The sequence below is a fragment of the Arachis hypogaea genome, chromosome 13 (assembly GCF_003086295.3).
Source record: "Arachis hypogaea cultivar Tifrunner chromosome 13, arahy.Tifrunner.gnm2.J5K5, whole genome shotgun sequence".
NCBI lineage: Eukaryota > Viridiplantae > Streptophyta > Magnoliopsida > Fabales > Fabaceae > Arachis > Arachis hypogaea.
In genome coordinates, this window is record NC_092048.1 from 129,779,716 (window position 1) to 129,804,091 (window position 24,376).

Consider the following 24,376-nt stretch of genomic DNA (forward strand, 5'->3'; position numbering starts at 1 on the left):
TACAGTAACTATATAGAGAACAATAACTTCTAGGTCCTTCTCCTCCGTTTTTTTAACGAGGAATGATGTTTATAACAATTTTTTAATATTTTTATGATATAAAAGATAAATTCTTATTTTTGTTCACTTTTTATCATTTACTTATAATACTAAAAGTAAAAAATATATAAATAAAATATATTAAAAGATAATACATGTAACATTCTTTTAATATATTATAGCCTCATAAGTCATAAACAATCTCTGATTTCATATATTCACCAAAAATACTATTATATATGTATAAGCAAATGCCACACGTATACTGCACATGCAAAAAAAAGAAAAAATACAGACCTAACTGACATATAATGTCAAATGATATTTCGACATTTAATATATAATACTATTAAACATCTTTCGATATTCACTTACAAAAAATTTGTGAAATAATTTACCCTTCGAATGTGCGATATACTATTAAAATTAAAAGGCAAATACAACAATTATACCCTTTTTTTTTTTCAACTCCTAAAAACCTATTCATATATTTTAGGTGCATTTTACAGTTTAGTTTAGACTTAATAATTAAAGATTTCCCATATGATTTTCACCTCCTTTAATTTCATGTATTTTGTACATAGATTAGGTTGCCACATTGAATAAGAAAAATTAGAAACGTGGGCATTAAGAATAAAGACTCAACATACACATTTTTGCATGCAAACATATACATAAAGTCCAATTAATTGCTTCTAAGCAAGATACTTTCACCTATGCAGTGCACTTCATATAACAATATACATATAAATTCCAAACATGATGACGTGAACCCATCATTGGGCATGTGCCACACCCATCTTTGCCATTTGTCCTCTTCTTCATCATGCAACTCATGATCAATTATTCATAATAATCAATTAAGGCACAAGATATTAACAAATTGTTAAAGTTCTTTGCAAAATGAAATTAAACGCTCTACAATTAGTCTTTTTATTTTTATTTTTCTTCATTTTTTACAAGCATTTTTCTGAGAGAATAATGATTATGGTGGAATGGAATATGAGGATTTAATTCTGAGAAAGTTTACATTATTATTAAATATTATAGTTATTTATAATGTGCACATTAGTATATTATTGTTAGTATTGAACTTCATAAAGACCACATATTTAAACCTATATAAGTGCTCAAATTCGATAAATAAAAAATTAGGCTATACTGTCTCCGAGAATTGTAGTAATAGTTTGATATAGCTTTGTATTATTGTTGGAACACAAATTGTCCTTGTAAGTTGTAACACATAATCTTCAATGCAAGTATGCAACCTCTTATGTTATTACCACTTTCCACATCAATTTTTATATGGTTAAGAACGCAACCAACATGAACTTAGCAGTACGAAACAAATTGTTTGGACTGGATTTCCTTTCAAATGTTGAACAACAATAATGGCCACTGTTATTATCATCACTTTCTTGATGTGACTATGATTATCTCTTAGGCCAAGAATTTGTAACAACTAAAAGTAGTTTGACATCTAACAATTGAAGGTGAATTTTGTTATCTAAATTGTCCTTTTAAATTTTATTAGTATTTAATAAATAAGAACAATTTTATAATTAGTTCACATAACCTACATGCTGTGGGTCTAGCTAGCTATGTTTGACAACAATCATGAGAGCAAAATAGGCAATAATCCTGTACACTAGAACCATTGCAACCAAGGCAAAAACAGAGAAAATTTGATGATCAAGACCAACATGCTGAATCACTTGATGTTCTCTAACTGAGCATGTAACATTATCCTTAAACTGTGACCCCAACAATAGCTTATAACCATAATAGCTATGAGATATGTGTTTAATCCATGACACAAAACTTGGGACATGCTGAACGTAGAAGCCATTGATTAGAATATATAAAGTCATGACTACCGATCCAACTCTGGAAGCCAACTTTTGATTACTCACCACAACTGCACCAATGGCAAGACCAATACCCTGTGACACCAAAGCATAGAGAAGAACAATGGCTAGAGTTTGGAAGAAATTTAAGGGATTTGGTTTTAGCCCCACCATCCAGTAAGTAATGGTGACAAAAATGGTTGGCATTGCTAGCACTGCTGGAAGTTCAACAACACTGTTTGCCATGACATAAGTTGAGAGTCTATACATGTAGCAAGATTTTTCCTTCATTAGCATTTCATGATCACAAGGGAAGGTGAAGATTGACACTAACATAGGCAAGTATGCACTAACTTGTGTGTAGTAGAAAAGTAGTCCCACCTATGTAGCAATGAAACAATGATGAGAATTGAGAAATACATAAATGTCAATTTAAACAGAGAGAGTTTATCGTTTAAGTACCAGGTCTTTGGTTTGATTAGCTCCGGCCTGCCACCAAACAAGGCCTGAAATGGTTGATGCTGCCAAAACTTTACAGATTATGAGGATTGAAAATTGGTCATACTTCCTTTCTTTGAAACCTCTGTTTATTAATATAGTAAATTGTTGCCACCATGTTGTGCAGTACTGGCCAAGCATTTCATCCCCTGAAGTGTTATGAAATGGTACCTTGGAGCTTTTGAGTTCCATGTTTACTTGAGATGCAAGGTTACTTTCAAATGCTGATTTTAACACTTGTTTTGTAGCTTCAACTTCATCTTCTAAATTTCCAGCATATATACCTACAAAATTGTAACATGATTTTTGAAGAATGAAACATATTATCTAAAACTTTCAGAAAGACAATTTTCAGTTAATTTGAAATTAGTCCTTAAAAACAAAGATATCATGATGGTTACCGCTTGCAAGATCAAGTAGGAAATCTGTAGGATTCATGGCTACAGAAGGAGCATAACCAATGCTGTAGAAGTAATTCATGACAAGTTCTCCTTTCCCAAAGTACAAGGTACTACCATCTGATAGCAGCAGAATCTTGGGGAACATGTAAAATAGCTTGCTAGAAGGTTGATGAATAGTCATTACCACAGTCCTTCCAGATTTAGCCAAATCACACAGAATTAGCACGATTCTCCGAGCAGTTGTCGAATCAAGCCCTGAAGTTGGTTCATCAACAAGCAAAAGACTAGGATTAGTCAACAACTCTTGACCTATGCTGACCCTTTTCCGTTCTCCACCCGACACACCTCTTAAGAGTGGACCTCCCATTATAGTGTCCTTACAATGATTCAGGTCAAGTTCATCCATAACCGCGCAAGCGTGCGCGATTTTCTCTTGTTTGGAGAGGCTGTTTGGCAGGCGAAGAAGAGCCGAAAAGACTAATGTCTCATGGACTGTTAGGTGAGAATAGAAGAGATCATGTTGATGAACAAATCCAAGGTTTCGCTTCATGGATTTCAAGAGCTTCTTGCCATTGTAGGTTATGCTTCCTTTTGTGATTCCATTTTTTAGTCTACCTCCCAATGCATTTATCAGAGTTGTTTTTCCACTACCAGAAGGACCTAAAATGGCTAATAATTCACCAGGGAAAACAGAACCGCTAACCCCTTTCAAGATTAGTTTACCATCCTCATTACAGCTATTCTCTTTCTTGCAAAACAAGCCATCCCTTTTACTTGTTTTGGTTTCATATATAACATCTTCAAACTGCAAGAATCAACATTGTAATGTAGAATATGAACATGTCTAGCATATCTTATAAATTATCCATGTTCCATGAGTTTACTAACCATTAGGCATTAGCACATAATAAACCAATACTCATCACTATCCATTTGTGTTAACATTTAAAATATCTAAAAATTGAAGAAAAGTAATGTACTTAAAGTGATCTAGACTACCAAATAAATAAAAGGAACTAGCTCACTTCTTTCTACGGCTGGATTCAACACTAACACATGAAACAACAATTAAAATTTTATGAGTTTACTTATAGAGCATGCCTTTAGGGTAACAGGTGGATAAGCTTTGATAAACATGTTTCGTTTTCCTTCTGTTGTTGACTTCATTAATGTTTGGTATTCAGAGCTTAGTGTCCCACTTGCCATTTCATTTGACATTTCGTCGCAATGTTACCCGTAAATAAATGCTGCAACAAGAGGCAACTAAAATTTATTAAAAGAAATACATTAGTGACATTGTTTCACAAGGAGTAACAATTTTAATTTATATTGGTAGGCATTTTTAGTCAGCAACCTATAGTCTAGTAGTCCAAAATTATTCTTTTAACTAATATTTTTAAATATTATTAACTAACTGATTGTTGGTCGAAATTAATAAATTGTGCTAGTCCTATAACACCGATTTATAGAATAATCAATTATAGATCCTTTTTAAATAAGTTTGTTGTTTCTAATCTAATCATTATGGTTTAAAAACTTTGTTTACATAATTCTAGCTAGCTATATGTATTGTCATACATTTAAAAATGACTCCTTAACTTTAAATCAGGATTAGCAACAGCGATTAAGCAATCTTTGTTTTAAATTTCAGCTTGACTTTTGACAATTTCAAACATCTTTTGATATTGTTGTTTCAACCCAACCCAACTCAAGCTGTAATCTAAAATTGTTAAGAGAGAAAGAGTAGGCCCAAATAAAATTTAGAAACGAATACTGAAAGAGAGATAATCGGCCCAGTTATGAGACCGTCTCTCTTTCACTCTGCATTATCAAAAACAAAGTTTGGATTCATAATGATATGATTGAACAAGAAGGAAAATCACTATAGATGGATGATATCGATTGCAATGTGGATGTGGGAAGAGGAACCATTGGAAAAAGCTTACCTTGTTATTAGTTATATTTGCTTCACTTATATATGGCTCCTCCTTTGCTCTGCCTTAATTATTTGCTTTTTGTTGATGAAAATGACGAGAGATGAGCATTGTTGACATGTCTGCAATGCTTTTTATGTGTGTTGGTTGACGAAAGAGGTTACGTGCCATTATCAGCCATTAAAATTAATTATCAGTATAAAATACATGTTAAAATATAAATATATATTAAAAATAAATTTTATATATATATATATATATATATATATATATATATATATATATATTAATTCACTGATTTTAGTATAAAAAGTACTATTTTTGTGTTACGTGTATTGTGCCAATTGCTACCGTTACGTGGGAACTTTGCATGGTGCCACCTTCCCTTTTACTCTCTCTATTCATTAAGCTTTTTCTCCTTTCATTTCTCATGTGAATGAATCTCATCGATGCAATAACTTCATGTCATTTTCTTACTTGAAAATCTTCCTCCACAATCTCTTTTTTCCTTCTATTCAAAATGATTTTTAATTTCAACATTTTTTTAAATGACATAATAATAATAATAATAATAATAATAATAATAATAATAATAATAATAATAATAATAATAATAATAATAATAATAAATCAGTAAATTAAAGTAGTAGTATAACAAGAAGATAGATATATTAATCCTTTTGGTTGTAAATTCCTATTTCCTAATATATGAATTGAAGAAGCTTCTACGATTTAAACTTCCAATAAGGCTAATAACTTGTCATTGCTTCAGAAAGTCAAACCAAGCCATATATATATGCATCGCAGCCATAAGGTACCAAGAATGATTTAATTATAATTTTCATACATATTATTGGAAAATTTTTAAGTGTGTCGTCAGTGATTTTTAACCGTTGATCTTAATTATAAAAAATATATATAATATATATAATTAAAATCAACGTTTAAAAATGACTGATATATCGAGAGTACACTTGAAAATCTTTCCATATTATTATCCACTACTACTATGTATGTGTTTCTACTTTCTCCCATTCAAGCATTCATCGTCATTGGTGTCTTTGTTACTTTCTTGGATCTTGTCGTATATACTCGTGGCTTATGGACTGAATACGTAATCAGTGACGTCAGCGTTGCTACATTTACCCCTCTACTAGAATTTATTAACTTTAGTCATTTAGATATGACATGTAGTGCTCACTCCCTCTAAATTTATTTCATCATATCCTACTAATGACTGCATTAATTAATTGGTCCCTGAAGAAGTATATAAGCAAATAGATATTTCGTTTTGGTTCTCATGTTTACTCCTTGTAAATGTCTTTATTCCTATATATATGAATCAAAGATGCTCTTACGATTTAAACTTCTAATTATGCATAGCAAGAAGAAATAATAATACATGGTGGGAACGATATTGGCCATTTAGAAGAAGAATAGGCGTAATGGGCATCTCTACCAAAAATAACTAAAATGATATATGGAACACGAAGAACCACACGTGCATGTCTTATAGTATATAATCGTTGTTGCTCCCCCTTCAACAACTCATGCAGTCCTGTTCTTTATTTTCTTATCATTTTTTGGGAGAAAATACGGAGAACTAATTTTAGCTGTTCAATATTATTTTAATTTTTTTAATTTAAAAAAAATATTTTTAAAAATTTAAAATAAATAAAATAATTTTTAAAAAATTTGATGAAATTAAGTGAAGGAAAACTTAGCTCCTTATCATTATTTTTTTTCAGTGACGACTATTTAAGTAATATACTACTCTCATTATTTTATATATTTTTAATATATATTTTATATTTTAAATTTTTAATATATTTTTTATATAATAACTAATTTTTTTGTGTATAGATAATATATTTCAGGCACTCGCATATGGACGCTCATGGGCCACGATGACGTTGGTTTGGGCCTACTGTTTGGGCTGATCATTAGGATCATGCCTTAGTTTTTTGGGCAATAACCATAATTTTCATTTATACAGGCTCATGATTGTTGCTATTAACCGAGACCGAGAGTCCGAGAGCCATAAACTTGTTCACTTCTTCACTCATTTTTTTGGTGACTTCTTCTTCACTCATTTGTTTATATTTTATTATTTTTAAAATTTAAATTCAAAACCTTTCATTTTAATTAAAGTATAAAATATTAATTATTTGACTAATATTATATTTGTTATTTGTGTACATATTTAAATTAATATACTAGTATATTATTAAGATACTATCACCGGTGAAGTTTTGTTTAGACAATAAAGACCATATAAAATTTTTGTAAAAATATTAGTAGTTCTATTTAAAAAAAAAAATTAGTTCATTTGGTTTAACTAATACGGTTCTAATTTATTTATGTGTCTTCAACATCCACTTTCACCATTCTTTAAGATTTTTTATTTTTATCTTGCATTTCCTCTCTCTCATCCGTCTTGAATTATATTTATCTTTTCATACATTTTTATATATTATTTTATTTTTAAATTAACATCACAAGTTAAATGTCATTATAGTATCAATACTATTTATATTAATAAATTTTGGTATTTTATTTTATTAAAAATTTAAGATTTTATTTTATTGCTGTTACGATGGGTAACCGGAGATTAATGGGTTGGACGATGCTGGTTGGCCCAAACGTATGGATGAGGAGGATTCCAAATGGATCCGCAACTCGGTGCCCTCCGTCCAGCTTGTTTGTGCGAAAGAGTGGGGGGTGGTACCTGCAAAAACACTCTGATGCCTAAGTCAGCAAAGGTGTTAGAGGGTCTAGAGAGTATTGGAACTTAGAGATACCTGAAAGGTGTCAGTGTATTTATAGTGGTGATCCAATAACCACCGTTGGAGTGGTGCCACTTTTCTAGGGTGTTAACCGTCCCTTTATCTTAGGGAAGTTAAGATATGACTCGTGGAAGTGGTTAGAGAGATTCTAGGGGCAGTTACTCATTCAAATGAGTGCTTATCTACCAGCTAACCCTCGTTCCCGACTTCTTTAGAGCAAGTCGAGGCGAGTACCGACTTCGTAGTGGCTGATCTGGTGAAAGGTGAGGTCAACCCTTTGGGTTGGGCCTTTCTACTTTGGACCCTGGGCCTTAATCGTTGGGCCAGGATATGAACAGTGCCCCTACTCGAGCCCAATTTCTCTTTAAGATTTGGGTTCGAGTATACTACTCGGGGTTGTGACCGACGTGATGTTTCGAAACCGACGTGACTTTTGTGACCTTTTGGTTCTGACAGTTACGTCTAATCAAGCGTCGTGTCCGTTAGGGATGTGCGTAGGGATTGATGGTCTTGGTAACGGTGCATTTTCATTAATGACTGCCCCGTTTTTACCATTGTGCCCCTAACGTACTTATAAATACTTTCCCTCTCTTTCATTGTTTCGTTTCTGCGATTTTTCAAATTTCCCCTTCATTCGTTCGTGCTGCATTTTTGCATTTTCGAAGGCTTTCGTTTTCTCCAACCCTCATTTTCGGATAAAGGTTAGTTCTTTTTGTAACATGCTTTTCTATTTGCATGCCTTCATTTTGTAGATAGGTTGGTTTGTAGACTTCAGTTCCGTATTTCTTCCTTTAGAGACCGTGTTTTTTATTTTCCTTTTCTTTTTTCCTTGTAGGTTTTTTGCTACCTTTTTAAGAAAAAGAAATGGCTTCCGTAGATATCCTTTCTCAATGGGTTGATGTCACAGTCCTAGGGGAGGAACCCTCGGTCGATACTGAGTTTATCACCAACCTTCGCACTCACCACAGAATTTGTACTTCTGAGGATGACGAGCCGAAGTATGAATTGGTAGTCCCGGGTCCTGAAGACCGGGTTTGCTTTGGGAGGGTCAATGAGGCGGCCCCTCATTTTTTCTTTATGTATGAGTGTATGATCACCCGTTTGGGTATTTTTCTTCCTTTTTCAAACTTTGAGATATCTGTTTTGCATCACTGCCGAGTTGTCCCTACCCAACTTCACCCCAACTCTTGGGGTTTTTTGAAAATTTATCAATTTATTAGCCAAGTTTTGGAGTTCCCGACTTCTTTGAAGATTTTTTTCTATCTCTTCCATATGACCAAACCTTTCAGTGGGCTAAACAATAAGCAACAATGGGTGTCTTTCCGAGCCATACAGGGTCGGAGAGTTTTTACCCTTTTTGACGAATCCTTCCATGACTTTAAAAATTATTTCTTCAAAGTTCAAGCCGTAGAGGGTCACCATCCCTTTTTTCTGGATGATAATTCTTCTCCCCGATTTCCTTTATACTGGCTGGAGGCCTCCCCCTGCGAGAAATATGGTCTGGATGACCTGGATGAGGTAGAAGCAGCCATTGTGGGGTTCCTCCGAGAAGTGTGGGGGAGGGCCCCATATTTGGACACAAAAAAGTTTCTCCAGGGGTCTTCGACCTTTGTCCAGGCACAGCTAGGTAGCTTTTATTTGTTTGTTAGATGTCCGACTTGTCTGACTGACCTTTCCGACTTGTCTGATCTATCTGTTATTGTCTTTTCAGAGATGGCAAAGGCAAACGCTCAGGAGTCTTACCAAAGGGTCCAGGAGGCTAAAGCAAGGTCTCGCGCCAGGACTGGTGGCGCCAGGGCGGTTATCTCTCCTCCTCCTCCTCCTCGGAACGTTGGGACTCCCTCTCAGCCCATTGTGATTTCTTCTTCAACTTTCTCTCAGCCGCCCCCCTCTGCCCGTCCTTCTCCTGAGCCAGAGAATAAGAAGCGCAAGACCGTAGAGTCTGGCTCTTCTGGTGAGGTGAAGGCGGATGCTCTTGCATTCGTCCGAAAGAACATCTACCCCAAGCTCGTATAAGCATGGATGATGTGTCTGTTCGCCACCACCTTACCACTCTAGTTGAAGAGAGTCTCAAGGCGGCGGGGGTTTGTGGCAAACTCTTGGATATTTTTGAGAAGGCTCCTCTCAGATCTTTAGGGATGACCTCAAGGGTCGAGGAGCTGGAAGGAAGGCTTCGTATATATTAAGAGCATGAGAGGGAGTTGAAGGAGGAAGTCCCCAAGCTGAAGGAGGAGAGAGATAACCTCCGGGAGAAGGGGAGGAAGTTGCAAGCCCAATGCAACATGGAGGTGGACTTGAGGAAAACAGCGCAGGGCAGCTATCAAAAGTTATTTGAAGATCTTGTGGCTGTGAAGAATGATCTGCTGAATTCTCGGAAGGCCTATGCCGAGTTGGAGGACTCTATCGCTGATGGCGCCGAGGAGGCTTGGAGGGTCTTTAAGGAGCAGGTCGGAGTCATTGCTCCTGACTTGGACCTTTTTCCTTTAGATCCCGACAAAGTCGTCATCGACGGTGCCATTGTGGATCCTCCTACCCCTGTGATTGTTTCCGAGTCAGAATTGAAGACTCGGGGGCAGAGGATCATAGAGTCCCCTCCTCGTCCTAAGGACGCTCCGAGCTCTTCTACTGTTCCTCCGACTTCCTCTCCTATGGATGCCTCTCTTCCTGGTTCTGACGGCGTTCTTCCTGACTCTGGTGGTGGTGATCCGTCTACTCTTCTTCCTAAAAAGTAATTTGTTGGCTATTTTGGGGGCCCGGCCTGTGGGTCCCCCTTTTTTAAACTCTTTATTTATTTTTGTTAGTGTTTGAACAATTTTTTGGCCTTTTAAGGCCGTAAACAAAACACTTTATAATACCCTTTTTAATAGGGGTTTTAATGCTAAAAAATAAGTACCCCCTTTTTTGGATAAGGGTTTAAGTTACCTTATGCGTGCATGCTTTTCTGATTTGCGATTTTTTCGAATTCCCCTTGATTTTTTCTGAAAGAGCCTTTTCTTTGGCTTGTCTGCCTTTCTGAACCTTTTCGTTTTAAGGATCTTTAGGGCAGCCTTTTAACCTTTTCTTTGGTTTTTTCCTATCTCTTTTTTGTTATTCCTAATACTCAATTTTGTTTTATTGAGCTTTTCTGACTTAGGCTACTTTCGTGATACATTTTTGTGTTACTCGGTTTCCCGTTCTGACTTATGAGTCGGGATGTTTTCGAGTTTATTATGATCAATTTCTATAACCTCTTTACACCGACTTGTACCTCGTCGTTTTATCCTGACGACCATCTAGGTCGGTTCATGGGATTTTCACGTTTTGTCGAGCTTAAGTTGGTGCGTTTCGTTGAAAGGAAGAGAAAGCAACAAAAAAAGGAATTTATAAGAGATATTTGTAAGATGAAAAGATCTTTATTAATTGGGGAGGTACTTCATTGCTACTAAGGGTTTTTGACAGTCTATTCCCCTTAGCCCCTACTATGATGCCTCGTTAAAAACCCTTCTCCAGAAAAAACCCTTTGGTTTTGGGAAAAAATCATGAAGTTGGGAAAAGAGTACATCAGAGAGTAGAGTTCGCTTTTAGCTATAGTACCTTTTCATATTACAAGCATGCCACGACCTTGGTAACTCGGTGCCGTCCAGGTTGGTCACTTTATAATAGCCTTTTCCTAAGATCTCATTGATTTTGTATGGTCCCTTCCAATTTGCAGCGAGCTTTCCTTCTCCTGTTTTGTTGACTCCAATGTCATTTCTGATCAAGACCAAGTCGCTTAGGGTAAATGTTCTTCGGACGACTTTTTTGTTGTATCTTGCAGCCATCCTTTGCTTCAGCGATGCTTCTCTTATCTGGGCTTCTTCTCGGACTTCGGGGAGCAAGTCGAGCTCCTCTTTGTGCCCCTGTATATTTCCGATCTCGTCATGGAGAATCACTCTTGGGCTTTGCTCGTTGACTTCTATTGGGATCATGGCTTCTACCCCATAAACTAGTCGGAAGGGTGTTTCTCCAGTGGCGGATTGGGGGGTCGTCCTGTAGGCCCATAGCACTTGTGGGAGCTCTTCGGCCCAGGCTCCTTTTGCATCTTGTAATCTTTACTTTAGCCCTGCCAGTATGACTTTGTTGGCTGCCTCGGCTTGCCCATTGGCTTGCGGGTGTTCCACCGAGGTGAACTGGTGCTTAATTTTCATACTGGCTACTAGGCTTCTAAAGGTAGAGTCAGTGAACTGGGTTCCATTATCTGTAGTAATGGAATAGGGTATCCCATACCTTGTGATGATATTTTTGTAGAGGAACCTCCGACTTCTTTGTGCGGTGATGGTGGCCAATGGCTCTGCTTCTATCCATTTTGTGAAATAATCTATTCCTACGATCAGGTATCTGACTTGTCCTGGCGCCTGGGGAAAAGGACCTAACAAATTCATTCCCCATTTTGCAAAAGGCCATGGAGAAGTGATACTGATGAGTTCCTCCGGGGGAGCCACGTGGAAATTTGCATGCATCTGACATGGTTGGCACTTTTTCACAAATTCCGTGGCATCTTTTTGCAAGGTCGGCCAGTAGAATCCAGCTCGGATCACTTTCCTGGCTAGTGACTTTGCTCCGAGATGATTTTCGCAGATCCCACTGTGGACTTCTTCCAATACTTCGGTGGTTTTTGAGGTTGGTACGCACTTTAATAATGGTTTTGATATCCCCCTTCTGTAGAGGATATTTCTCACCAAAGTGTAATGTTGTGCTTCCCTTCGGATCTTTTTAGCCTCTTTCTCCTCCTTGGGGAGGATGTCGAATTTCATGTATTCGACCAAGGGGTTCATCCAACCGAGGTTTAATCCGACTATCTCAAGGACCTCTTGTTTGTCTTCTACCTTTACCACGGAGGGTTCCCGGAGAGTTTCTTGGATCAGGCTTCTGTTATTCCCTCCTGGCTTGGTACTTGCTAACTTGGATAGGGCGTCTGCTCTGCTATTTAGATCCCGAGTTATGTGTTTGACCTCGGTTTCTGCAAAGTACCCAAGGTGTTCCATATTTTTTTCCAAGTACCTTTTCATATTTGGGTCCTTTGCCTGATACTCTCCACTTATCTGGGAGGTCACCACTTGCGAGTCGCTGTATATCATCACTTTTGTAGCACCGACTTCTTCCGCCAACTTCAACCCAGAAATCAAGGCTTCGTACTCTGCCTGATTATTTGAAGCTGGGAATTCAAATTTGAGGGAGACCTCCATCTGGGTTCCTCTTTCATCCACCAGTATTATGCCTGCACCGCTTCCTGTTTTGTTTGAGGATCCATCTACATAGAGTTCCCATGTAGTTGGTTTCTCCTCTTGGTCTCCTGCATATTCTGCGATGAAGTCGGTGAGGCATTGGGCTTTAATCGCCATCCGAGTTTCATACTTCAAGTCGAACTCGGAGAGTTCTATTGCCCATTGAACCATTCTCCCTGCAACATCCGTCTTTTGGAGGATTTGCTTCATGGGTTGGTTCGTGCGAACTCGTATTGTGTGAGCTTGAAAGTAAGGCCGTAGCCTTCGTGAGGCTACTACTAAGGAGTAGACAAACTTCTCTAGTTTGTGGTACCTTAGCTCAGGGCCTTGTAGAACTTTACTGATGAAATATACTGGGTGCTGTCCGACCTCGTCTTCTCTTATCAGGGCCGACGAGACGGCCTTGTCTGCTACAGATAAGTATAGGACGAGGTCTTCCCCAGCTATAGGTCGGGTCAGAATAGGAGGTTGGCTCAAGAATCTTTTGAACTCTTGGAACGCCTCCTCGCATTCCGGAGTCCATTCGAATCGACATCCCTTTCTCAATAAGGAGAACAGTGGAAGGGATTTTAGTGCTGATCCTGCCAAGAATCTGGAGAGGGCTGCAAGTCGGCCATTCAGCTGCTGGACCTCTCTTAAACAGTTCGGGCTTTTCATCTCCAGGATAGCTCTACACTTGTCGGGGTTAGCTTCAATCCCTCTTTGTGTTAGCATAAACCCTAGGAATTTTCCTGCCTCTACTGCGAAGGCACACTTTGAGGGATTTAGTCTCATCCCGCGTAGCCTTATGGTGTCGAAGACTTGTGAGAGGTCTGCCAAGAGATTGACTTCTTTCTTGGTCTTTACCAGCATGTCGTCGACGTACACTTCCATTAAGCTGCCAAGGTGAGAGGCAAACACCTTATTCATCAGCCTCTGGTATGTGGCCCCTGCATTCTTTAATCCAAAAGGCATGACCACGTAGCAAAAATTAGCTCTGGGTGTGATGAATGATGTTTTCTCCTGATCTGGCTCATGCATCGGGATATGGTTATACCCCGAGTAGGCGTCCATGAATGATAAGTATTGATACCCCGAGCTGGAGTCTACCAGGGTGTCAATACTTGGTAGTAGATAAGGGTCCTTGGGACAAGCCTTATTTAAGTCGGTATAGTCGACACACATTCTCCATTTACCATTTTGTTTTTTGACTAGCACTACATTGGCTAGCCAAGTTGGGTACTTGACTTCTCTGATGAAGCCAGCTTCTAGGAGCGCTTGTACTTGCTCTTCTACTATTAGGGCTCGTTCTGGGCCGAGCTTGCGTTTTCTTTGTTGTACAGGTCGGGACCCCGGGTAAACCGAGAGCTTATGAGACATGAGCTCGGGGTCTATCCCAGGCATGTCGGAGGCTTTCCAGGCGAAGAGATCGGAGTTATCTTTTAGGAGCTTAGTTAACCCTTGTTTTAGGGTTTCCCCTAGGTTGGCCCTTATGTGAGTATTTTTTCCCTCCTCTTCGCCGACCTGTATCTCCTCTGTTCTTCCTCCCGGTTGTGGACGCAGCTCCTCTTTGGCCCTTGTGCCTCTGAGCTCTATTGTGTGAACTTCTCTGCCTTTTCCTCTCAGGTTTAGGCTTTCATTGTAGCATTTCCTTGCCAATTTCTGATCTCCCCTTACCGTTGCTATCCCCGCTAAGGTCGGGAATTTCATACAAAGGTGAGGAGTGGATACCACCGCTCCGAGTCGATTAAGGGTAGCTCTGCCAATTAAAGCATTATATGCTGACCCTACATCGATGACTATGAAGTCTATGCTCAGAGTTTTTGATTTTTCCCCTTTTCCAAAGGTGGTGTAGAGGGGCAAAAATCCTAGTGGCTTTATTGGCGTGTCGCCTAGTCCGTATAAGGTGTCGGGGTAGGCTCTTAGTTCTTTCTCCTCCAACCCTAGTTTTTCAAAAGCTGGCTTGAAAAGGATGTCCGCTGAGCTTCCTTGGTCTACTAGGGTTCTGTGGAGATGGGCGTTCGCTAGGATCATGGTTATTACCACTGGATCGTCGTGTCCAGGGATTATTCCTTGCCCATCTTCTTTTGTGAATGAAATGGTTGGGAGGTCGGATGACTCTCCTCTGACCTGGTAGACTCTCTTGAGGTGTCTTTTGCGAGAGGATTTGGTGAGTCCCCCTCCCGCGAACCCCCCTGAGATCATATGGATATGTCTCTCCGGAGTCTGCGGTGGTGGGTCTCTTCTATCCACATCATCTCGCTTTCTCTTCCCATGGCCGTCCGACCTTTCTATGAGATATCTGTCAAGCCGACCTTCTCTAGCCAGCTTTTCTATCACATTTTTGAGGTCGTAACAGTCATTTGTGGAGTGACCATAAGCCGACCTTCCCATGTTGATGTACTTTTCAGCTCTTTCCTGCACATCACTTAGAGAGATGGGGTGTCTTTTGGATATGGACTGTGAGAAGGGACCTTCTCTGAGCCCATTGACTAACCCCATTATGACTGCCTCGATGGGCAGGTCTTGAATCTCTAAACATGCTTTGTTGAACCTTTCCATATAGGCTCGTAAGGATTCTCCGACCTCCTGTTTTATTCCCAGAAGGCTTGGTGCATATTTTACTTTGTCTTTCTGGATAGAGAACCTCATCAAGAATTTCCTGGAGAGGTCTTCAAAACTGGTAACCAACCTAGGGGGAGGCTGTCGAACCACTTCATCGCTGTTTTTGACAAGGTTGTCGGAAAAGCTTTGCATCGCGTAGCATCAGAAGCGTCAGCTAGATACATCCGACTTTTAAAGTTGCTCAGATGATGCTTTGGATCAGTGGTTCCGTCGTAGAGGTCCATATCGGGGCTTCTAAAGTTTCTCGGAACTTTTGCCCTCATTATGTCCTCACTAAAAGGATCTTCCCCCCTAGGGGCGAATCTTCTCTACCGTCACGGGAGTTCCGACCTTTGAGGGAGGATTCTAACTTTAAGAGTTTTTTCTCTAACTCTTTTCGTCGATCCATCTCCTCTCTTAGGTGCTTTTCTATCTCCATTTGTCGCTCCCGTTCCTGTTCTAGTTGTTCCAAACGACTTTGGTGGACATGGACTAATCCCATAAGCTCAGTTGCGTGGGACTGTCCGTCTTTCTCTGACTCACGGCCTTCAGAGGAATTCACCTTCGGGGTTTTGACTCCGGAGGTTCCTTCTTTGTGTTGATCGTTGGTTTCCTGATGGAGGGTTAGGTCCGCGTCATTATTTCCGGTATCCAGATTCTCTTGTTCAGAATCTGCTTCCACATGACCCTCCTCAGGGGATCTGTCCGCCATCACTAGTTGATCTCTCGGGTCCCCGGCAACGGCGTCAATGTTACGATGGGTAACCGGAGATTAATGGGTTGGACGGTGCTGGTTGGCCCAAACGTATGGATGAGGAGGATTCCAAATGGATCCGCAACTCGGTGCCCTCCGTCCAGCTTGTTCGTGCGAAAGAGTGGGGGGTGGTACCTGCAAAGACACTCCGATGCCTAAGTCAACAAAGGTGTTAGCAGGTCTAGAGAGTATTGGAACTTAGAGATACCTGAAAGGTGTCAGTGTATTTATAGTGGTGATCCAATAACCACCGTTGGAGTGGTGCCACTTTTCTAGGGTGTTAACCGTTCCTTTATCTTAGGGAAGTTAAGATATGACTCGTGGAAGTGGTTAGAGAGATTCTAGGGGCAGTTACTCATTCAAATGAGTGCTTATCTACCAGCTAACCCTCGTTCCCGACTTCTTTAGAGCAAGTCGAGGCGAGTACCGACTTCGTAGTGGTTGATCTGGTGAAAGGTGAGGTCAACCCTTTGGGTTGGGCCTTTCTACTTTGGACCCTGGGCCTTAATCGTTGGGTTAGGATATGAACAATTGCATTATATTATTTGATTGTAATAAAAATAATAATAACAAAAATAATTAATCTTAAAACTTTTAAGAGATATATATTATCAAAGGTGAAATTAATCTTTTAATATGTTAAAAAATAATTTATAAGTTAGAATCGATTTTATATAATTAAATAAAAAATCAGTTTTTTTTTAAAAAAAAATCAGTTTTAAGATTAAAAAAAAGGTTTTTAAATAAAAATAGGTTTTTATGTGCAAAAATAAATTTTTTCATGTAAAAACTGATTTCTTTTCGATAAAATCAATTTGGTGTATTAATTTAAATGAAATTTTTTATTAACTAAAATCAGATTTACTTTCTTAGTTAACCTTAACTATATGTAATCCTACGTATTAATAACAAATTTAAAAATAAAATAATTTTATTTTAATATAAACACTATTATATAATATTTTTTATTAAGATTTTTTATCTCTCCAAAAATATCTTTTAAGTTTTGCCACTGGATACTATTATATAATAAATTAATAATACAATGTGTATCTGACAAAAAAAAATGTTTATTTCAAAGAAAATCAACGCATAATAATCCGTTTCAATACTCTCCTAAATTTATTATATACAGAGTATTAATTTATTTTTATTCTAAAGTAGTTAAAAAATTATTTTCAGAATTTTTTTTTTTAATTTGAGCGTTATCATATCGTTTATTTAGTCTATTATTCAATTACCTTGAGCCCAACTAGAAAGAATAACTAAATATTATATATAAACAAGAATATTTGAACATACATAATAATAACAAGGACTTAACAGTTTAATTTGGGCATGACGTTTATAGTTAGAAAGTTCGAAGTAGTTGTTCCTGTAATAACTAATAACCTACCTTCTATGGTCATGGAACTTTAATACTTAAGAGAGTCACAACAAAAAAAGGTAAACATAATTTTTAAATGTGCCGTCATCTCCTACTTTTATGTTGGAAACCCCTGTTGATTTAGTCTTCACATCCTTATTAGACTAATTCTTTATTTTGAAGCACAAACTAAACTAATGAGTAAAAAGAGATTTGGAGATCATTTTATTTGGTATACTCTTTTTAAATTTGTATTCTCATTATAATGAATAATATAACAGAAAAAATTTAATTAATTAACTTTATATAAAATTAATAATTGAGTCATTAGATAATTAAATACATTTAATTAAATTATTATTTAATAATTCTCAATTATTAATTTCATATTAAAATAATTGCACCGTAAGTTTTAACCCAATATAACAATGCAAGAATACGGGAATCACATGAAAGAAAGATTGAAAGGTCGGGATGGGAATGTGGATTGACCAAAAAAAAGGAAGAAAACTCAAGACACATTTTCTTTACTGGTGAAGAACGGGACAAATGTAAATCCTCTAATATAATAAGGTATTTATTATGGTAGAATGATAAATTCATACGTATCGATACGTTTAAAATGTGGATAAATAGTAACAAATTACGTGGAATTTATTTTTCATATCAGTATTTAATTTTTTTTAAATATATATTATATCACTACTTTTATTAATACATCCCCTTTAATTAAATAAAAATAAAAATATAATTTTTATTTAATTTTATAAAAAGTCTTAAACATTCTTACTTTATTTGATTAGACAAAAATATCCTTTTAAATTAATCAAATTTTAGAATTCAATTAATCCTAATTTTATAATTTCAATTAATTTAAACAACAAAACAAAAACATATAAAAAAATAAAAATCAATCATTCTTTATTTTCTCCAATTTTCCTAATAATTCGTGTTCCTTTGAAGCAAAGTAAAATATATAAAAAAAAATAAAAAATCAATCGTTATTGTTTTTTGGGAATTGAAAAAGATAAAGAACGATTGATTTTTGATTTTTTTATATGTTTTTGTTTTGTTGTTTAAAATAATAGAAACTATAAAATTAGAATTAATTAAATTCTAAAATTTGATTAATTTAAAAGGATATTTTTGTTTAATCAAATAAAATAAAGATGTTTAAGATTTTTTATAAAATTAAATAAAAAATATATTTTTATTTTTATTTAATTAAAGAAATGTATTAGTAAAAGTGATGATGTAATATATATTAAAAAAAATTAAATGCTAATATAAAAAATAAATTTCACGTAACTTATTATTATTTGTCTATATTTTAGACATATCGATACGTATAAATTTATTATCGTACCTAACAAACACCATATAATAAAGAAGTAACACTAGTGCCACAAAATATGTTATTAATTCATACAAGTATACCTGTTGGGCGTTATTCACGTGTCATAGACAAGAAAGAGTGAAAGACCCACATTGTCCGTTCCAATTCTAATGAGATTCAAAAGGCACTAGTATTATTGCTAAAAGATTGATCCTGATATGGAATAATCCACAAACCGAAATTATCTAATAATTCAAGCAACGTGTTATTAATTGTACAAGCTATGTTGACGCGAATCTAACATAATGATGACAAGAGTTTTACTGTTGAAAAAGTGCATCAATAACAGTAAAAAACTAAAAATAAAGAGTGTATATATATATAGAAGTGGGTTGGGAACCAATTAACTACCACACAATAATATAATATAATTAACTCTTACTATAAAATTATGGCACATCAGAAATTTAGAAATGGTTTGTCCCCATGGCATACACTTCAATATAAATATTATATATAGCATAACATTTGTAAAAACTAAAAACAATTCTATATCTATCTAAATTGATTGTGATAAATAAATTAAAAATAATAAATTCAATTTAACTTCATACTAATTTTTTTTATATTCGAACATATATACAAAATGTTAGATATATATATAATATATCGTATCAATAAAAGTATACGATTCAAATAATAAATAGGACTTCACAAGCAACATTAATTATTTCTTATTAAAAATATAATAATTTATATTATTTTTTTATTAGTTTAAATTTTTGAGATAAATAATTTAATAATATTATATATATCAAAATTTTAGATAAAAAAAATTAATATTTAGTGAGCCCAAAAATAAAATAAAAATAATATAAGAGTTTAAAGAGAAAGTATTATCCTATATATTAGTATAAGTTTTTTGGATGAATTGTTTCATAACACTTCGTCATTGATTATTCAAAAGGAACAAAGAAAAATATAGAAATATAGAATATAGAAAATAAAATTTGTAGGAAAAACTAAAGAAAAATAATTGTTAATTAAACAACGTACCGCGTCCTTTCGCGCGGATCACATCAACAATCGCTTTTTTATTTTTTTTGGTGAGCACTTTTTGAATTACTATCTACTACTATTATTTGCTTTCTGTTGACTTTTTATGTAATGCTAATACTTATACATTTAAGTGCTGCATACTTTAATCTATATAATTTCTGTGTTGATTTACTGGTTAAACTTTCCGAAGTGTAATACGTGGATAAAACTCATAAAAAGTGTTACACATGAGATATATTTTAATTAAATTTTAATATTAAAATTTAATTAAAATATATCAAAATTTTAAAGTGAGAAATAGTTTAAAATAGTTTTAGGCCTTAGCTAGCCATACTTTTAATTTGGATAAAGTTATAAAAAAACATTGGATAAAGTTATGATTATAAGTGTTATTTTAAACACAAATTTATTATGTCTCTTTCTTTTTTCCTTTTGATTTTGATTGTTTATTTATTTATTTTTAATATATAATTGTATTGCTTTGTAAAAAAAAGTATATTGTTCATTACGAGGATAAAGACAAAAAAAAGAGAGGAATTTTTCATTTTGATAAACATTAAATACTAACAAAAGAAAAATTAATAAAAAAGATTGGTAAAATTCACAAAAAACGATACTATATAACTTGAGTTATTTATTGTTGGATCTTTTTTACTGTTTCCACAATTACTATCATTAGTTTCTCATTTTCATAGATTTTTAAATTTATCGCCTTCTATAATGCTCAACACAGAGATGCAAGGAGGGTCATAAAAGATTATTCTCTTTCAATGTCTCTACTTGCTGTTTGTCCTGTTTTAGTCCCCAATGTTTGGGGTGAATTCTATTTTGGCCTCTAACATTTTAATCGTCTTATTTTTATCCCAAAACGTTTAGAATGACATCAATATTATCCAATGTTCTGAAAATCAGTTCGGACCGACCGGTCGAACCGATCGAACCGTCAATCGGACACCAAAATGATTCGGGCAATCAGCAAAATCGGTGAACTGGCCGGTAACCGGTCGGTCGAACCGAACAGTGATCCGGTCGGTTTTTTGGCTGGGCAGCAAAACGCTTCCGTTTCCGTCTCTGAAACCCTAAATCAATGTTCTGATCCCTAATTGCCTTCACAATTCTCATCGAGCTTCAGAATCAGAGAACGCCATCACAGTCTCACAGTCTCACACGGCCACACGGGTTTGTTGTCGAGCAGTCACCTCCGTCGCGCAATCACCTCCTTCGACCAGTCACCTCCGTCGCCCAGCATCCGTCGTTCGTTGGAACAACCACCTCTATCGCGCAGCAGCCGTCGTCCCTTCGAAGGTGCTCCACCACTACTTGGTTCACTTGGCGTCGCTGTCTCTCACTCTCCCTATTGCAAGTTCTGTTGAAGCCTTGAAGGTGCCTTCGAGCTTCCAGAGTTCCAGGTAATTTTTTTTTAGTTATGAACTTATGATTGTTTGATTGAATCATTGAATAACTGTTGCATGTCTCTGTCTCCTGATGAGTTTGATTGAGTAGCTCTTTGATTTTGTGACATGATGAACTCTGAAACTGTGAACTCTGAACTGATCCTGCTAAACTGAACTGGATTTTGTGACATGATGAACTGTTAAACTGTGAACTCTTTGATTGAGTAGCTCTTTGATTTTGCTTTGTTTACTGAACTGGATTTTGTTGTTTGTTGAATAATTGTGAATAATTTTGAATAATTTTGGATGTTGTTTTTTGTGAACTTGAGAGTTGAGATTATTGGGTTAGATTGCTGGTAGTGTTTAGGTATGGATGAAAGTATCAACCAAGAACTACCTAGGAATAATAGTGCTGAAAATAATTCTGCTTCGAATGAACGTTCTCTTCCTCCTGCGACTAACGAAAGTCAGTCACAAACTTCTAGTGTTCGGGGGGAAAACTGATCCTACTTGGAGATACGTTGCTTTACAAAATATAAATGAAAAACAGCATTACCAATGCTTATTTTGTCTGAGTACTTTTGGGGGCGGCGGAATTAATAGAATGAAAAAGTATTTGGCGAAGATAGGTGGAGACATTAAGAAGTGTTCTAAGGTCCCGTATGATGTAGAAAAATAAATGGAAGGTTTATTGAAAGAGATTCAGAAAAGTAAAACTAGTAAAAGGAAAGTAAGTTTCAACGAAGAGGGTACTAATGAGTGTGAGGATGCAATTGATGAAGCAATAGCGCAAGAAGAACAACAAACTCCGAGTCAGTTACCAACTAAGGAGGTTATTGGAGGCGATCCAAAATAGAAAGCAAAAATCATTATTCCTCCTATGTATGCACCAAGAACAACTCCGGGAAGTCAACCAAGTCTGAAAAGTGTGTTTCAAAACAAAGAGGTGCTTCATGAAGTTGATAAGCGAGTGGCTAGATGGCTTTTGGATTGTAGGATTTCATTCAATGTGGTTATGTCACCCTTTTTTCAAGATATGTTGGATAGTGTTGCTGGCATTGGGCCTGGTTATAAAGGTCCTTCTTATGATACATTGAGGGTTAACTTATTAGCCGATCTCAAAAGGGAGTGTCAAATGGTTGTTGATAGCTATAGGTCTGCTTGGAAGGAAACTGGATGTACTCTCATGGCTGATGGTTAGACAGATCAAAGGCAAAGAACGTTGATTAATTTTTTGGTTTATTGTTCGAAAGGGTTGTGCTTTGTGAAATCTGTAGATGCCTCAAGTATGGTTAAAAATGCTTCAAGCTTGTGTGACTTATTTTCAGAGGTAATTGAATGGATTGGACCTGATAATATTGTTCATGTAGTGACAGATAATGCCGCGGATTATGTTGCTGCTGGTAGGCTTATTAATAAGAAATTTGAAAATATTCACTGGTCACCTTGTGTTGCTTATTGCTTGAATCTTATTCTAAAAGATATAAGCAGCATGCCACATATTTCTAACCTTGCAAGACGTGCTTCGAAGATTACCGTGTTTGTGTATAATCATACAGTGTTCTTGTCCTGGCTAAGACAAAGAACTGATTGGAGGGAGATTGTTCGTCCAGGTGCAACTCGTTTTGCTACTGTCTTCATCACATTGATGAGTATCTTTAAACGCAAATCGGATTTACAATTATTGGTTGTTGATACACACTTTACCAGACACAAATTAGGAATGAGTGCTAATGGTATAACTGTGAGTGCAATTATCCTAGACAATAAATTTTGGAATGATTGTTTTACTGCATGCCAAATTGTGAGTCCGTTGATTAAATTGCTGAGGTTGGTAGATGCCGATGATAAACCATCATTGGGAATTGTTTATGAAGGTATGCTGAGGTCAGAAAATGGAATCAAAGAAATGTTCAAGCATAGGAGGACTGCATATTAACCTTACACAGAAATTATCAACTCAAGATGGGACAAACATTTGAAAAAAAACTTCACGCAGCAGCTTTTTTCTTGAATCCTGCTTGCTTTTTTTTCTGAAAATTATAGAGAAGCACCTGATGTCATGCGAGCTTTACTTGATCTTGTTACATTGCATTGCAAGGTTAATAATTTAGATTTAGTTGAGGCAATGAAAGAAATACACTTATATAGAGATCGAAAGGAAAGCTTTGATAGGCCTGAAGCTGTTCCAGCTGCAAAAAAACTTCAACCTGGTAATAATATCTGTTTGATAATAAGCTTTAGTTATTTACTTATTTTATGTTTTGGTTTCCTTAATTTGATAACTAATACTTGAGATATGGGATTGTAACTTGTAGATGAATAGTGGAGGTTGTTTGGTAGTTCTGCTCCATGTTTACAAAACATGGCAATTCGCATTCTTAGCCAAGCATATGCTTCTTCAGGGTGTGAAAGGAATTGGAGTCTTTTTTATCAAATTCATACAACAAGAAAGAATAGATTGGAGCATGATAGGCTAAGTGATATTGTGTATGTTACATATAATTTGCGTCTTAAATCCAGGTAATATATATTTCATCCTTTCATTTCATATCATTAGATTTTGTATAGTTAATATACTAGGCTTATCATATATTGTATTTAATTTGTTAGGAAGGAAAGAAAAAAAAAAGAAAGCAAAAGTTGCAATATGATCCAATCGATATTGAAAGTATTGATATGGTTGATTTTTGGGTGACGGAAGAGGTTGTTGAAAAAGAGCCTGATCTTTCAAGTAATATTGAAGACTTGCTTGGTGAGTATTATAGTTTATTGATCAGACAATAAATTACAATAGCTTTGATATTTGATTTATTGATAATGTGTTATATTTTGTTAGATGAGATTGATGCTGATTTAGATCAAGGTGGTGGTGGTGGTGGTAGTAGTAGTATATTTTATGTTGCACCACTTGCTTTTTCTGGTCCAAGTAGTGGAAATGAAGGTGATGATATCAATGACGCAAATCTGCAGTAAGTTATGGAGGATTTTGATGATTGATGACAAACTTGGATCATTTTGATGTTGCTATATTATGTTTGATTGGTTGTTTTGTTTTTTGACTTTTGAATTTGTATTTGAATGAGATTATAACATTCTGGTTTATGTAGTACTTTTAATTTGAATGATATTTTAA

The 24,376-nt window shown here is 36.0% G+C and overlaps 2 protein-coding genes across 4 annotated transcripts; one reads left to right on the forward strand and one right to left on the reverse strand.

Moving 5' to 3' along the window:
* Positions 1-1,511: 1,511 nt before the first annotated feature.
* Positions 1,512-4,870, reverse strand: LOC112733439 (ABC transporter G family member 9). Of its 3 annotated transcripts, none has more exons than XM_025782385.3 (5): positions 4,732-4,870; positions 3,887-4,032; positions 2,786-3,590; positions 2,349-2,668; positions 1,512-2,267 (listed from the first exon to the last, which is right to left on the reverse strand). In XM_025782385.3, the coding sequence occupies exons 2-5, from the start codon at positions 4,001-4,003 to the stop codon at positions 1,635-1,637; spliced, it is 1,875 nt and encodes a 624-aa protein (XP_025638170.1). In that variant the 5' UTR covers positions 4,004-4,032; positions 4,732-4,870; the 3' UTR covers positions 1,512-1,634. The 3 variants fall into 3 exon arrangements, with proteins under 3 accessions (XP_025638170.1, XP_025638171.1, XP_072068611.1); XM_025782386.3 differs by having other exon boundaries at positions 3,887-4,048; positions 4,732-4,817; XM_072212510.1 differs by lacking the exon at positions 4,732-4,870 and having other exon boundaries at positions 3,887-4,717.
* A 15,935-nt stretch (positions 4,871-20,805) lies between these two features.
* On the forward strand, positions 20,806-24,216 carry LOC112735416 (uncharacterized). The gene is made up of 6 exons (XM_025784954.1): positions 20,806-20,842; positions 20,979-21,255; positions 22,237-22,436; positions 22,569-23,127; positions 23,287-23,453; positions 24,080-24,216. The coding sequence occupies exons 1-6, from the start codon at positions 20,806-20,808 to the stop codon at positions 24,214-24,216; spliced, it is 1,377 nt and encodes a 458-aa protein (XP_025640739.1).
* Positions 24,217-24,376: the final 160 nt, after the last annotated feature.